The 15,224-nt window shown below is 37.5% G+C and overlaps 1 protein-coding gene across 3 annotated transcripts in view; it reads right to left on the bottom strand.

Moving 5' to 3' along the window:
* FOCAD (focadhesin) overlaps positions 1–15,224 on the bottom strand; it is a 109,797-nt gene that overhangs the window by 45,475 nt on the left and 49,098 nt on the right. For all 3 annotated transcript variants that reach the window (XM_035309408.1, XM_035309407.1, XM_035309409.1), the window contains 5 exons: positions 7,724–7,858; positions 7,299–7,349; positions 6,468–6,551; positions 4,861–4,993; positions 1,108–1,296 (listed from right to left, as the gene is read on the bottom strand). In XM_035309408.1, coding sequence (XP_035165299.1) covers positions 1,108–1,296; positions 4,861–4,993; positions 6,468–6,551; positions 7,299–7,349; positions 7,724–7,858 — 592 coding nt within the window. The remainder of the gene's footprint in view (positions 1–1,107; positions 1,297–4,860; positions 4,994–6,467; positions 6,552–7,298; positions 7,350–7,723; positions 7,859–15,224) is intronic.

Below are 15,224 nucleotides of genomic sequence, written 5' to 3'. Positions count from 1 at the left end.
GGTCTACCTTGCCTTCAGTAAGGCTTTTGACACCGTCCCCCACAGCATTCTCCTCAGGAAACTGGCTCCTCATGGCTTGGACTGGCGCACAGTTCATTGGGTTAAGAGCTGGCTGGATGGCCGGGCCCAGAGAGTTGTGGTGAATGGAGTCAAATCCAGTTGGAGGCCGGTCACTAGCGGAGTCTCCCAGGGCTCAGTACTGGGGCCAGTCCTCTTTAACATCTTTATCAATGATCTGGATGAGGGGATCGAGTGCGCCCTCAGTACGTTTGCAGATGACACCAAGTTAGGTGCGTGTGTCGATCTGCTCGAGGGTAGGAAGGCTCTGCAGGAGGATCTGGATAGGCTGGACCGATGGGCCGAGGCCAATGGTATGAAGTTCAACAAGGCCAAGTGCCGGGTCCTGCACCTGGGGCACAACAACCCCAAGCAGAGCTACAGGCTGGGAGATGTGTGGTTGGAAAGCTGCCTGGCAGAGAAGGACCTGGGAGTATTGGTTGACAGTCGGCTGAATATGAGCCAGCAGTGTGCTCAGGTGGCCAAGAAGGCCAGCAGCATCCTGGCTTGTATAAGCAGTGTGGCCACCTCTCTATAGGTACCTTAAAGGAGGCTGTAGCGAGGTGGGAGTTGATCTATTCTCCCACATGCCTGGTGACAGGACAAGGGGGAATGGGCTAAAGTTGCACCAGGGGAGGTTTAGGTTGGATATTAGGAAGAACTTCTTTACTGAAAGGGTTGTTAGGCACTGGAATAGGCTGCCCAGCGAAGTGGTTGAGTCACCATCCCTGGAGGTCTTTAGAAGACGTTTAGATGTAGAGCTTAGGGATATGGTTTAGTGGAGGACTTGTTAGCATTAGGTCAGAGGTTAGACTCGGTGATCTTGGAGGTCTCTTCCAACCTAGACTATTCTGTCTAGAATTCTGTCTAGAATCTATTAGATTCTGTAAACTAAATCGAACCAACAATCTTAAAGCCTGAGTGGCATATGTAGACATATGCAAGTGGCATAAGATGTCACTGTTTCTTAAGCAGATTCACTCTCTGATCCAATAAATCATTGGGTTAAAGTGCATATACTTACTTAAATCTAAGGAAGTGGCACCCTACCTGCAAGGCCTGGTGTCATTCCTGGTTGTTTGTTCCTCTCATACATTTTCAGCAAGAAATTTGGAACACCTGACACAGTCTTCCCCTGGTCTGAGCGTGTGGCTGCTCCTCTCAAGGCAGAATGATACACACCACGGGGCATGTTGGTCATCTCCTGTTTCACAAGTGATGTTGCAAACTCTTCAAATGCTGGATAAAGCACAAAGAAAGGATCATAGAGGAAAGGCAACATCAGAGACTGATGACTGGGAAAACAAATCATGGAAAACCCCAGCTGACAGGCATCTATACTTCAGGGCATGTATGCTTAGCTAATCCAGTAATGACACATTTAGAATAAAGCTCAAGGTCAAGGAACTGAGAACCCTTTGCAAGTCATTCTCAACCCGTATTTGTTGCCACTGCAACTTCAAGAAGCTCTGAATGTGTCTTATCCGACACTTGGGCAGAGAAGAAAAATAGCCTGAAGTACTCTCTGAGCTGATGATTTTTTTTTACTGTTACACTAGTTACACTAGAACAGGCTTGCTGAAGAACAAATGAGAAATTTAAATCATATTTCTCAACCTAGTAATCAATTTTGTCTTTGAAAACAGACTGTTCTTAAGGAGATTTAAGAAAAGTGCAATGAAAAGAGGGTAGATGGAAGTATAATGTGTCTATGCAAACGGGATACAGACAGAGAGACCATAGCAGTAGATGTTTTTTATTAGGTTCTGAGACATTCATTTTACAGTCTAGCTAGGAATAAAGTTTACAGAAGTAATATAAAACTACTATTTGCGAAGTCAATCTGAAGTACCTCTTAGCAGCTAAGAGCCAACATTATACAAGCATCTTGCAAACCTGATATGTTTAGGGAGTCTGTTAGGGTTTTTATTATACAACCAAGTTTTAAGGGGATTTATAATAACTAGGCTTAAAACTTTGTTCTCAAATCAGATGTAGCCCTGTGTTGAGTAGAAACTTGAGAACATAGGAGACAAAACAGCATTCATTTGTCTTTCTTAGGTCCCAGAAATGCCTCTCACAGCTTGAAATAAAGTAGGTTTATACTGGAGCTTCCTTAAATCTCCTACTTTCACTAAGTTACCATGTTTTTTGGCAATATTCTTTCCCAAATCAACTTAATAATGGAGTAGTAGTCTAAATCTGATAGGTTTTTATATCATGGCAGGAATGGTACCTATATCTGTGGATTTTTTTTCTACATGTAATGCCAACATATTTCATACAAAAACCTCACAATGCATTTAGCAAATTTCACTACAGTGATTCAAAAAGAAACTAAAAATCTTTGTCCCCAGTTCTCAATTACATATATTATTCCAAGAAAATTAAATTTGATGACAGATAAACACTATCCACCCACCTATACATTTATAAGAGCTTTTCTTTTTAGGGCAGTTACAGCAATAGAGAAAAAAATCTGTAAGAGGCTAACTCTTTTCTTTCTCTGTTGTTAACTATCCACATTCACAGAGACACCCTAAGACAATGAATGCTCACTGCTGTTGCATTACTGCAGTTGCTAGTCATGCCAAAGGACCAAATTGCATTACAATCAGTTCTTTGTGCAAGAGATACAACTCAAGACAGACAGAAAAGCACTAAAATATCTGGGTAGATTTCATGAGCATCTGTATGTGCAGCAAATGACAGGAAATCTTATTTTAAAGCTTGTAATCAGTCTGAAGAAAAAAAGATGCAACTTACTTTACAGAAACAAAATTCTTCACAACTTTCCAGCAGAGATATCTCTCTGAATAACAACAGTAAAACTAGCTGCTGTTTGAATTCTACAGTTTTGTTATATGTGATTTTTTTTAAACTCTCTAACTAACAGGTTTCAATTCTTAGACATTCAGGACAAAAAACTACAGAAATCAAAAATAATCTGTAACAAAGATCATCATACCCATTCCCATCCTTGTGGACTCTAATGCTTTGACACAATACAATAACTGCAATGACAAATCAGTTTTAAAGGAGTCGGAGGAAGATACTGCTCAAAACTTCATTTTTCAATGCTTCACATAAGCAGACAGCTGTGGTAAACTGGAATTGCAGCATGTTCTAACCAATAACCATAAAAAGTCTACCTTTACTTTGTTTTCTGATTTTTCTCAGCTCTGCTGCATGAACACATCCTATAGATTTGTAAGTCTGGACATTTTCCTCACACAGAGGTGGAGGAGTCTCTTAGGAAAAAAAATCCTGCAATTCAATAATAATGCCAGCACCAAGACCACCTTCGGTTTGGAGGTCTGTGTTTTAACTGCAGTTACCATATCAGTTAAGTGTTCATCTCTTCAGAAAGAAGTATGTGGAGGATGAAGAAAGTTAAAGATTTTTCTCCCCTTGCAAGGATTAAAGAGGGATGGAGCGGGGGAAAAAGTAAAAAAGAAGCAATTTAGAGTTTAAAGACTCAGCAAGGAAAAGCAAGAAGAGAGATCTCTAGAGGAAGCAAGTGCTTTTAGTTTACTTAGTGTGCCCTAGCAAGGACTTCAGGATAAAGTTTGAGAAATGGAGACCTGGAGACTTTTCCTAAAAAACACCTAGATTCCCTCCATGCAAGATTTCAGTATCACGTCACAGCAAAATTCCACCTGGTATGATGGCATAGATTCAGCTCAAATCGTATGAAGATCTAGTGACTCATGGGGTGTGGTTTCGTAACTGTTCAGAAGAGTGCAAACTGACAACCTCTGCCAGTCACTAAAGCTTTTGTTTGGGTATATCAAGTACGTTATGCCAGTCTTCCCTGCAAACTTCCAGTATTCAATAATGAGGGGATATAGATTGTTCCTCTAGGTGAGGTTGCATGTATTACAGACTCCAATGCACGGAGTATTTCACCAAAAGCTAGGAATCCTAACTGGAGGAAAACACAACAAAGATTAATTAGCTCATTGCAGGTTGCAATCACAAACCAATCTCAGGCATTCTAACAGTGAAACAACAATGCCTGTGTCCATGCACTAGTGTCACAATTTTCTAACTGGAAGTGGAAGATAGCATTAACTGTAGTGATTAAGTGAACTTAAACACAAAAACAAACAAAACCCCCACCGATGAACACTAAAGGTGATTCTACTGCCTTGTGTCAAAGTAAGCACATCATCAAAACACCCCCCCTTGAAGCATACTTCAGTATCAATAAACATAACTAAAATTAAGTCTAGCTTGAATATCTTCATTAATTGTTTAGTTTCTGTATAATGCACTGTTTTAGTATTATCTGTACACAGTTAGAAAGCATGTGGTGCTCTTTGTACTGGGAAAACTATTTTATAAAACACTAGGTTTTGTGAATTTGGTGGTGATTTCTGTTGTTGTTCTTTTATTTTTCTTCTTTTCAATATAAAATATAGACTTGAATTTAAAAATGTCTGCAATAGTCTTCCCTGTTCAAGTTGCACTTGGATGAAACAATGGCCACTTGGACACCAGAAGCAAATAACAAGCAACTGCCTTTTGCTATAGGACAAACCATTTAAAATAATGATCTTTAAATAACAATGTTCTCTTCCAACATCAGGACCTCTGACCCGCTCTTTTCCTAAGACTGGGTTGCAGGTTTTGATGTTCTTTGAAGTTTTACTTTATATTTTTTCCCTGTAATTTTTCAGATGACAGAAGCAAATCAGGCTGCTCTTTAACATGACATTCCATTATAAGAAAGCCAAAGGCCTGTACAGTCATTGTTGTTACAAATCTGCAAAACAACCGTAAATACTGAAGATACTGTACCTCCTAAAACAGAAGCTGGTGTTAGAAACAACAGTTTGATATATGAAGAACCTGGAACAAAAAGGTCCAGCTCCTTCTCCTCCTCCTCTTCATTCATGTCTGTCTCTTCCAATGGGTCAATTTCTCCTCGTGCCTGGAAGATTAAAAAAAAGGAAATGTCAGCACAAAACCTCTGAATCCTCATTATTTTTTATGATTCCAAATGTCAAAAACAGCAACTAAATACAAGAAGTTCCCTATTCCATTATTTTCACTCAATTTCATTAATTTGAAGCTGAAAGAATTAAAGCTTTCCTTGTACCTAAATTAAATGCAGAATTAGTTGATAGAAATCACATGGGTATGTAAATCCATAATATCTGCAGTAATGAAATTGATCTTGACATTCATGGACTGAAACAGTATTACTAAAATGTAATTTTAATTCTGATTCTTCCAGCATAGAGAAAAATAATGTTTTATATTGGCACTTGAATATGCACAGAACATTTTCAATTTAAAAAGATACCTTTGTGTAAGTTTTGAGAATCTAAAGAACTACAACATATTCACAATGCTTTCAATGAAAATATATTTGTTTTCTAACAAGTGTAAAGTAGCAGCACCAATAATACAGAAATCACACTTAGCATTGCAGCAGCATAGAGCTTTCCCTCTTTCTATCTTGTGCTCTTCTACACAAAAGCATTCTTCATTTGCAAGGTTGATGCTCAACTCTTCTCGTTGATTTATATAAGGAAAGTATGGCTTTTAATTTTAAAGCTGCTTGTTTTGGCCTTTTCATAATAGGCAGTTACAACTCCCAAAGAGATCCAATCATGTCATAAGGCAGGAAATAAAACCTTACAGAAATATTTACTACATCATAAAGTACCAATGCAGTACCAATTATTGCCCAGTCTATCTTACAAGGTTATTCAAAAAAGGAAGAAAATAATTCACATAGGTGACCTTACATGTTCTTCTCCTTCTACTATTTCATTGTGTAAGGTTATTGAGTCAACTGATCAGAATGAAGATTTTAGCAGCCCTCTAAATACTTAACAAATTGTCCAATAAATAACTTCAATTGCTTTCTGGCTGCCTTTATCAACAAAATAGTAAAATATCATGCTTTAAAAGTTCAAAACAAACACAAAAGAAGTTTTCAGCTTAGTTCCAAAGAAACACATAATTCTCAAACTGACTTGCCCATTTCAGGAATAAGGGAGTACTAAGCACTAGTGAATACTGTTCCATCTATTGCAGTCATAACAGAGCTCCTTAGTGTCAAGGCTCGATTGCATGTATTATCAGAAGACCATAAAATAAAAATCAGGTGCCCAACAAATAACCTGCTTAACTACTTAACTACTGAAAGAAGAAAAACCTATCTTCTGACTGCAGAGCCCCTGCTTAGCCTCCACTTGCGGCTTTCTTCTCTCATAAACCTTAGTTATGCTAACCATATGCAATACCATCCCATTTCACTAGCAGGAGCTCATTTTCCTTCTATGAAGTTCCCAGGGTTGTCTCATACCGATGACACATCTTTCTAAGAAAATACAACTCGTAAGCTGGAAGTGATATATCTTCACTGCTAAAAAAGATACAACATTGCTTGCTACCTGTTCAGGAAGGTGAAGAATTGTATGTTCTTCAGAGCCAAATGATGAGAGTGCTTTGTAGGCTGAAACTGCTACAATAGCATCCTAGAAAATTAGCAGAGAGAAAAAGAAAATCACAAGCATAGCATATGGCATTGCTACATACTGGAAACCACGGACTAAAAGCCTAACCACTGAACACTGAAAAAGAGTAATTGTCTTTTTTTTTTTTTTTTAGACAGCAATGCTTTCCTGAGGAACTCTCCAAATTTCTTGCTTACTTTTATATACAAATGCCAACTAAAGACCAATTATATAGGTCCTGATATCATTCCAATTGCTATACTCCCTTACTGTACTAAGTGTAAGTAAGTAGAAAAATGAACTACATTTAAATTAAGTTTCTTTGGTTCTACTAGTCTTACAGCTACAATGGTCCAGCACTCCCACTGCTGCAATACCCCACCAAAGAAATCAGGTGTACACACCTGTGTAGTTGGTCTGTGCTGACCTATACATGTTGTACTTGCCTAGTTAGTTTAAAGCCCTGTTTTGGGCATTTTTCAAATTGAATTAGTTATCACAGCTCCAGCTTAACCAAGAGTTTTACCTTGTCAATGCTGAAGTCTACCAGGAGAGTCAAACTACTTTGGTGTTGCAATTTTATTGGGAGTTGAATATCTCAGGACCACCAGTTACCTACCACTTTTCATGTGCATCAAACTGCTTCAAAAACAGTGTTGAACAGTTGATGGCAGGAGGAAAATAAGATTGCTGACACTGATAACCTGTTCTTGACAGAAACACATAAAACTTAATATTCAGTTATTAATATTTTCAGTTGTTACCTACCTTGTTTTGTGTGTTTTTCCAAAGGATACTGATAACTTGAGCTTTGAATTTCTATAAAAGCAAACAACACATGAATTCAGATTTTCTTTAAGCAAATAAGCAGTTGAAATAAAGACAAGTTACCTTGTTGAAGTCTGCTACTTCAACATGTACTGAACTAGGAAAGTGGAAGGGGCATGAACTATAAACACAGTCACATGTCCTGACATTCTGTGAAGGGGGAAACATCTGATTAACCTTACCATGGAATTTCTCACCTAGATCCTCAGATACATTAATGCAAGCTAAAATCATGAAACTCTATGGAAATGAATTGGGCAGGGGGTGCAAATTTAAAGACAGCCAAAAATAAACAGGCACTTATAAAACTCATATACAAAAACACATGAAAAGAAAAAGAATCACCTAAGTCCATGGCTACATACCTCATATTCATTTGTATTCACTGTTAATGAGGGAACCAGGGCAAACAATTCATTCAGTGCTTTTAAAATAAGGGGTCTTGTATCACAACTCAGCTTTGGTGACAAAGCATTCCACGTAGAACGAATGCAAACAACCTGAAGGAAAAGTTGGAGGCATCATTAATAATACCAGTCCCAACCTGCATGGCATAACATTTGCTTCCAGCACTTGCTTTCTTTCTTCCTACTCAGGAATATGAATTAATATATGATGCATTAAAAAACAAGCAAACAAACAAAAAAACAGCTTCAAGCATGTTAAAAGTACATTTGTATTAACCATCTCACTATGTATTCACTGATGTCATGCAATAATACTACATGAAACCTCATCAAAAAAAGCAGCTATCCAATAGGAATAGAGTACTGCAGCAGTACAAATAAAGCTGCAGATGCAGAATCCATCTTCATATAACACAACCACTTTACTTGACTTTAGTTAGCTTACGAACAGGCTGTCTCTGGAGTTCAACAGTATGGAGTCTGAGGAAGCTATGTTTCTCAGGAGCCTTCCAAAACAAAATGTCCTTAATGTTTAAACACAACCAAATCCCAATGAATTTGTGGAACAGAAAGGAGGAATGTAAAACTGGAGGAGTCCAGAAGGCATTGAAAAGAAGTCAAACTAAAATAAACACTAATACCATAACTTCATGAGCCTTAAACTAAGCAGTTAATTTCTTGAACAACTGACATTAAAGGAAAAATGAACCCCAAACATGAAAAAAATTCTGTGAGGAAGACAGAGACAGTAACATCACATTTTTAACTGTTAACTTAGAATACAGTGGAATTGGTTGAAAATCATGGAATTTATTTTTATTCTATTATCCTATTCTATTCATCTGGGGTCATCTAATTTGCATTTCAAGTCCTCAGCAGACAGTAGCTAGCCGTACCCTTTTACATCTCCCCTTGCGGTCCTATCAGGGGCCAGGAAGTTACTTTACATTAAATAGAAGCTGATTGATAGAAGCTCCTTTGATATGTGTCTGCAATCCCAAGGTATTAGTTCATTAAAATAAAAATAAACCACATCAATATTTGGGCAATGCAGCTAAAACCAGGAGCATCTGCAGACATCCATTCTGCAAAGAATACATATAAACTGGGAATTCATGCTCCTGCAGTTTTTTCAGTTCAGAACACTAATATGGTTATAGGACAAACCCTGAAAAGCAAAGTAACTGGTCATTACAGACAATTAAATCCAATACTCAGAGCACCTTGCAGGGTATGGTTTTGAGGCTGATATTTTTTTCAGCTTAGAAAGCATGGATGAATAAATAAATAAATAAATTCATCTAACAAAAAGATAACACCACATTGAAAGAATTCCACCTTGCTCTTTAATACCTGTAGGAAAAGCTAAGTAATTGAGTTTCAAAACTTAACAGTTCTGGGCATTAGGTGGCAAAAAAAGACCATCAGAAAAGAATTCTCATTCCCGTCCAGGATGAAGTGGAAAAGTGTAACAGCTATGCTAAGCTAAAACTATGCTAAGTCTTATGGATCTGCTCAACAGATCTATAAATATGTATATATCTTTATTATATACTCTAATAGCCAAAATTCATATAAGATTCAGTTCCCTTTGAAGAACTTCTTCCCCATTCACATTCAGCACTTGATATGCAATGGCAAATCTCTTGACCTTTTTGCCCCAGCCAACTCCGACTTTCATGGCTCACACGTACATTTTAAATTACATTTTCATCAACCCTTGTATTACAGTGTTGTTTCACAGAAGAAAAAAAAAATATTGGTTCTATTTATCAAGTCAATAGATAATTCATTCTCATGCAAGGTACTTGGAAGAATATTCTGGAAACATGCTTCATTTTCCAGGCCTCAATACAAAAAGGCATTCTATTTTCAGCTTAGCTCTAGGCTGAAATGAGCATGTCTACATGAACAGTCTCACTAAATATGAGGTCACTTTTTGTGCTGAAGTTTGTGATTTTTCTTAAGTACTTTACCAAACTATCTGTAATTCAAGGTCATCAGTCTATATAATGGTTAGCAATTACTCATTAAGGCATTTAAGACACTATGCCTAGAAATTCAGAAATTCACATAGTATTAGTATAAAATTTTACAGTAGAGAGAGAGAGTAAGCTTTTGGATCATAAGAAAGGATTAGGAAGCAGGCATTGCAATTTACTTTTCTTGGAGACCTTGGAAGAACAAAAAGGCTTTGATTTCTCCTAACTGTAAAAAGGAATACTGACAGAAAAGATGCACAGTTGTACTACATTCCTGCATGTAGTTCGTATTAGGTAAGAGTTTGTTTTAAAATATTCACAAAGTTATTTCATTATTTGTTTCCTGATTCCTCTTTGCATTAAGACCCAATTAATAGACAACTACTGGATTGCTGATGCATAAGATCATGCAAGTCAACTTTTTTGTCTGTTCATGTTTGTTGAATTCAGCTTTGAGAGCTTAGATCAGACCCTAAGACCTTGCACAAAAAGATCTGCTTTCACTCTCCAGCTAGAGCACAATGATTTCATAAACTGGTTTCACAAGCTGGTGCAGAGATAATAAGCAAATAAAGGATGCCATCCAGAAGGACCTTGACAGGCTTGAGAGGTGGGTCTATACATACCTCATGAAGCTCAGCAAGGGCAAGTGCTAGGTCCTGCACCAGAAGGTATTAGTTCATTAAAATAAAAATCAACCACCTGCACCTGGGTCAAGGCAATCTCAAACACAAATACAGGCAGGGCGGATTAGAGAGTCTTTACTCTGAGAGGGGTGAGGCACTGGAACAGGTTACCCAGAGAAGCTGTGGATGCCCCATCCCTGGAAGTGTTCAAGGCCAGGTTGAATGGGACTTTGAGTAACCTGGTCTGGTGGGAGGTGTCCCTGCCCATGGCAGGAGGGTTAGAATTACATGATGTTTAAGGTCCCTTCCAGTCCAAACCATTCTATGATTTTATGATGATAATGTGGCTGTCCCACATCCACTTCTCCTGATGTAAGTTTTATCAGAAGTTTTTTTGTTTTTTTTTTTTTTAAAACCATTCGCCTATAACTCTTTATCAGGTAGATTTAGCTGTAGGACTAATGCACACTAGATATGAAAAAAGAAGCAGTCAACTTATCAGTGAGCCTGTTTCTGAGAGTTGACAGAGGAGAATGTTGCAGTATCTGCTAACATAAACATTCAGGGTGAGGTGTTCAGAATGTGTCTATGCGTTAGAAGAGTTTCTGCCATCAGTGATGTCTTCCGTATTCATCCTATCTTCCATGAAGTTGAAGGACTAAGCCTTTACTACTACTTAGCTAGTCAACACAACTTAGTAAATTTACTTCATATAGCAAAGAAAATAACAAGTACCTATGCACACTGCTGCTGTAATTACAGCACAGCAGTAAGACATGATTGCCTCTACTTAGCTTTTCCTGCATATAAAAATAAGCTTTACCTGGTTTATTTTTGTCTTCCAGGATCTGTTCAATGAGTAGTCAATACAATATAATGTTTGGCACTTCTAGGCACTAGAAAATAAGATATTCAGCTAGTTGTGTAGTTTTAGCTGAAGAATTATCCAAAAGGTCACAAAGAGAAGTCCTTGTGTTCCATAGGAAAACAGACACTATTATGGGTACAAAAAGTTGCCCATATTTTCCTTGCAAGATTTTTCCAGTTGCCAATGTTTTCTCTCTGTAAGGAGCAATATATTCCAGTGAAAACTTCAATAATTTCCCTGAAGCATTTGATTAAATCCCACACTGCTCCCCGTGGAGAATTTCACTTTTCAGATGTTGTCACTATGTCTAAAATAATACTGTCAGAGTAGTTATCTGTTGCTACTATTTATCTTTCGGATTTCAGACAACAACAATGGAGCAAAACAGGAAAAGCCACAAAGCAAAAACCAAACAAAACCAAAATAAACAAACAAACCACACCCAAACCCATGACAATGGAGGGCATAGAACCAAAGTCTAAAAGGAAAAAAGCATATACTGGGCCTTTTAAAGGGGAAACACACCAGAACTGCAAATTAAAACTTTTCTTTAAACAACCAGTGCAACTGTTATGAAATTTTTTTCCAGATCTATGAAATTAAATAAAACAATGGAAGACTGAGACAAATACAAATCCACCTGTATAATGAAATTAAATGAAGAGATGTTTATTAACATATTCCATAAAAGCATTGAAAAATACAGTTTTAGCATTACTCCACATTGAGAAAAACAACATGCTCAATATCACAGCTAATTGCTGTAAGCAGTCATTTCACTGCCTGCAAAGAACACTTTAGAGCACAGTTTCAAAAACTGGAGATGCTTTTGAGCTGAATTAATTTATGAATTGAAAACCCATGGGAAAATTTCTATGGTAACAAACACTGAAGGCTAGAAACACTTAATCCAATTACATCGTGAGTGAAAATGATGCCTCCCCTTCCCATCTCTTGAAACGCAGTATTTGCAAGAATGAGAAATATCTCTTCAGTACCCAGAAGAACAGATGTGTCTGTTAACACAGTAAGTTCTTACTAAACTTATAAGTTATCTTGAATTTTTAACTTGGTAATGAGCTGGTTGTCTGGAAACAGAAAATATACCTTGAATTAGTATTTAGAAAAACAAATTATGTTGTGTACTCGTGGAGTCTGATTAAAGGAGGACTACTAAATGATAAGCTAACCAAGACAGTTTCTGCCATTCTGTCATTTCATTCTCTCCTAAAGTATCACACACATTATCCGCTTTCAGATAACAGGTAAGAAGATCATTAAAAAGGCAATCTCTCTAACCGAAGTTACATGACAACCATATAACTTTGGAGCTCTCAGTACGTCTGGTACAGTGCATTCTGCTTTACATTTGTGTTTTCTTGTTATATTTAAGTTTTACTTTAAAATGGCAGGCTTACTTCCTGACAAACCACTAAACAGAAACATATTTGCTAGAAGGGAAAAAAATAAAAGCTAAGATTTACTGATCTCATAGAGATAAAATGCACTCCTATTTCATGTGACCTACTGCTCTGAAAGTAACATAAATAGCAGTAGAAATAATGAGAAGCAAGTTACAAGGAGCAAGCCATCTCTCCTGTTGGGTGGATTGTGGACCACAACACTCGCGTAGGAGCAACTCCCAAGGTTGTGGTTGGCACAGCTGATCGCTCCATGAGAACACTAGCATGCACAGTGCGACAATTACCATCTTACAGCCTGTATCTATACTTTGTATCCTGAGGTAGCATCATATAAGAAGAGGGCTTTTCTCCTTCATTTTTTGCAGTCAAGACATTTATGCTGCTCAAAACTTATGGCATTTTGGAAAACTGACCAAAGCAGCATTGCTTTCTAACCTAGAAAACACAGTTGTGAATAGCCCTTATTTAACAGCTTTCTAAACAACTCCATCACCTCTTAGCAACCTTGAGATCACTTACTAGAGTATTCACACATGAAAAACGGTACCCCAGTACAATAAAACCAATCTGGTAGGTTCAAGAGAAAGACAAACCAGATTCCTCAGTCTGTCATTGTCCCCACATGATCCTCAGGTGGCTATTCCTTAATTACTTGTCTTCCTCTCTTGCTTTTCTGTAAAATCTTACCACTGAATCTGTATATCCAAATAATAAATACAATGGTATCCATGTCAACATACTCTAGTCACCATTTATTGCAGAGCAACCCCATGTCTTTCACAGTGATTGCCTGAAATCTTCCATCTCCTCTAAACTACAGCTAGGACAAAACTTACCCCAGTCTTTACAGAACATGTAATTGCAGCAAAAGCCACGAGACACATCCTCTGCTATTAAGGGTTATACCTAACAGCCAGCTAGAGAAATACCTGCAACTTGCAAAAGTAGAGGTCATACCGTTGCTTTACATAACTGCAACCCACTATGTTAACAAAAAACAGACCTCTGCTGCCTTCTGAAATTTAAAGACAAATACAATACAGGAGTAAATCAGAGTAAATACACCCAACTTTATTTCAAACGTATTTTGCCCAATACTCCAACATTCCTCCAAAATGGAAGGGTCAGGCTGGATGTTAGGAACAGATTCCTCACTGCAAGAGTGCTCGGGCACCAGAACAGGCTCCCTGGGAAGCAGTCACAGCAGCAAGTTGGCTGGAGTTGAAGAAGCATTTGGACAGCGCTCTCAGACATAGGGTCTGATTTTGTGGGTCCCATACAACTGAAGATATCCTATGATTCTATGAAATCAGCTATGATGGTGCTGCAGAGGCAGAAGCCCTTCTATTAATTCTGAGCATTAACAGCACAACCACACCTCAGTGCCATTTCCACAAAAAAGGCTGGCTATGATCATTCTATCCATTCTGTCTGCATTTAAATGTGAAATGCTTACAATGAAGTTTCAGCTACAGAATGGAAATTCTTGTCAGCTACACAGTTTTCCTGTTTCTGCTAAGCATTTAGATCACAGTTTTCCTTAATTCATTTTGTGCCTGCAATGAATAGATGAAGACCAAACGGGAGATGTAAAATACAACTTAAAAGCCATTGTTAGTGTTTTAAATTGCACAGTTTAAGACAACATTTAGTTTTTTATATACTTGTTGTGTATATATATTTATATATATTTATTGTCATATTATGTGTTCTGAAGAAAATCAAATTTTCCCAAGCTTAGAAAAAGTAGTAAATTCTTCACCTAAAATACACTAATGATTTCAGTCTTCCCGAAGCTACTCAGTGTCCAGAAAGCTATTGCTATATTCAATTTCTTACAAAGATTGCAAGAGTACTCACTGTCCTGTTGCTGAAATCAGAAGCCAATGTTAGAATTTTGTTCCAGTCTTAGCACAATAAAAATAACAATAATAAAAATCAAATGAATTAACAAAATATATACAATAGAAAAGTTCAGGACAGCAAAAATAGGCAGAAAGACAGAAGAAAATGTGCTAACACTGGCTACACTACACTAGCATGCTACAGAAAATGCCAGATCACTGTAGCAAATATTTCCAAGATTAAGATGTTGGGTTTTGGCAGGTGTAGACAGAGGAACTGTTTGTAATTATATAATACAATCATAAGAAGAAGAATCAAGTTTACACTGCCAATATACCTTTGATACTTCCAGCTTTCAAAATCCAGAACAGCAATGAACACACACTGAAACAAATTTTGGTAGCTGACTTGAAAGTGAAGCTGGTAACATGATTTTTATCCAGTAAGTTCAGATGGAAAAAAAGAAACAGAGGCACTTCTAGCAGCAGCAACAGGCAATCAGAAAATAAAATGTATCCTTACAATTTCAAATATTCTGACTGTAAGTGTTCAGCAGACCAGCCGGACTCAGCACAGGCCAATAATGTTTCTAGGCAACTTACTTTACTTGTCCATTCATTGTTATCAAAAACTCCTACCTATACAGAGAGCTTATTCTGGCACAAAGTGGAGACCCTGGCATCTGCCTTCAGCATCTATTCTGCACAGGTAAGC

This window comes from Oxyura jamaicensis, chromosome Z, assembly GCF_011077185.1.
Source record: "Oxyura jamaicensis isolate SHBP4307 breed ruddy duck chromosome Z, BPBGC_Ojam_1.0, whole genome shotgun sequence".
Taxonomy (NCBI): domain Eukaryota; kingdom Metazoa; phylum Chordata; class Aves; order Anseriformes; family Anatidae; genus Oxyura; species Oxyura jamaicensis.
The sequence above is the reverse complement of the archived record's forward strand: the minus strand, read 5'-3'. Positions and strand labels throughout refer to the sequence as shown.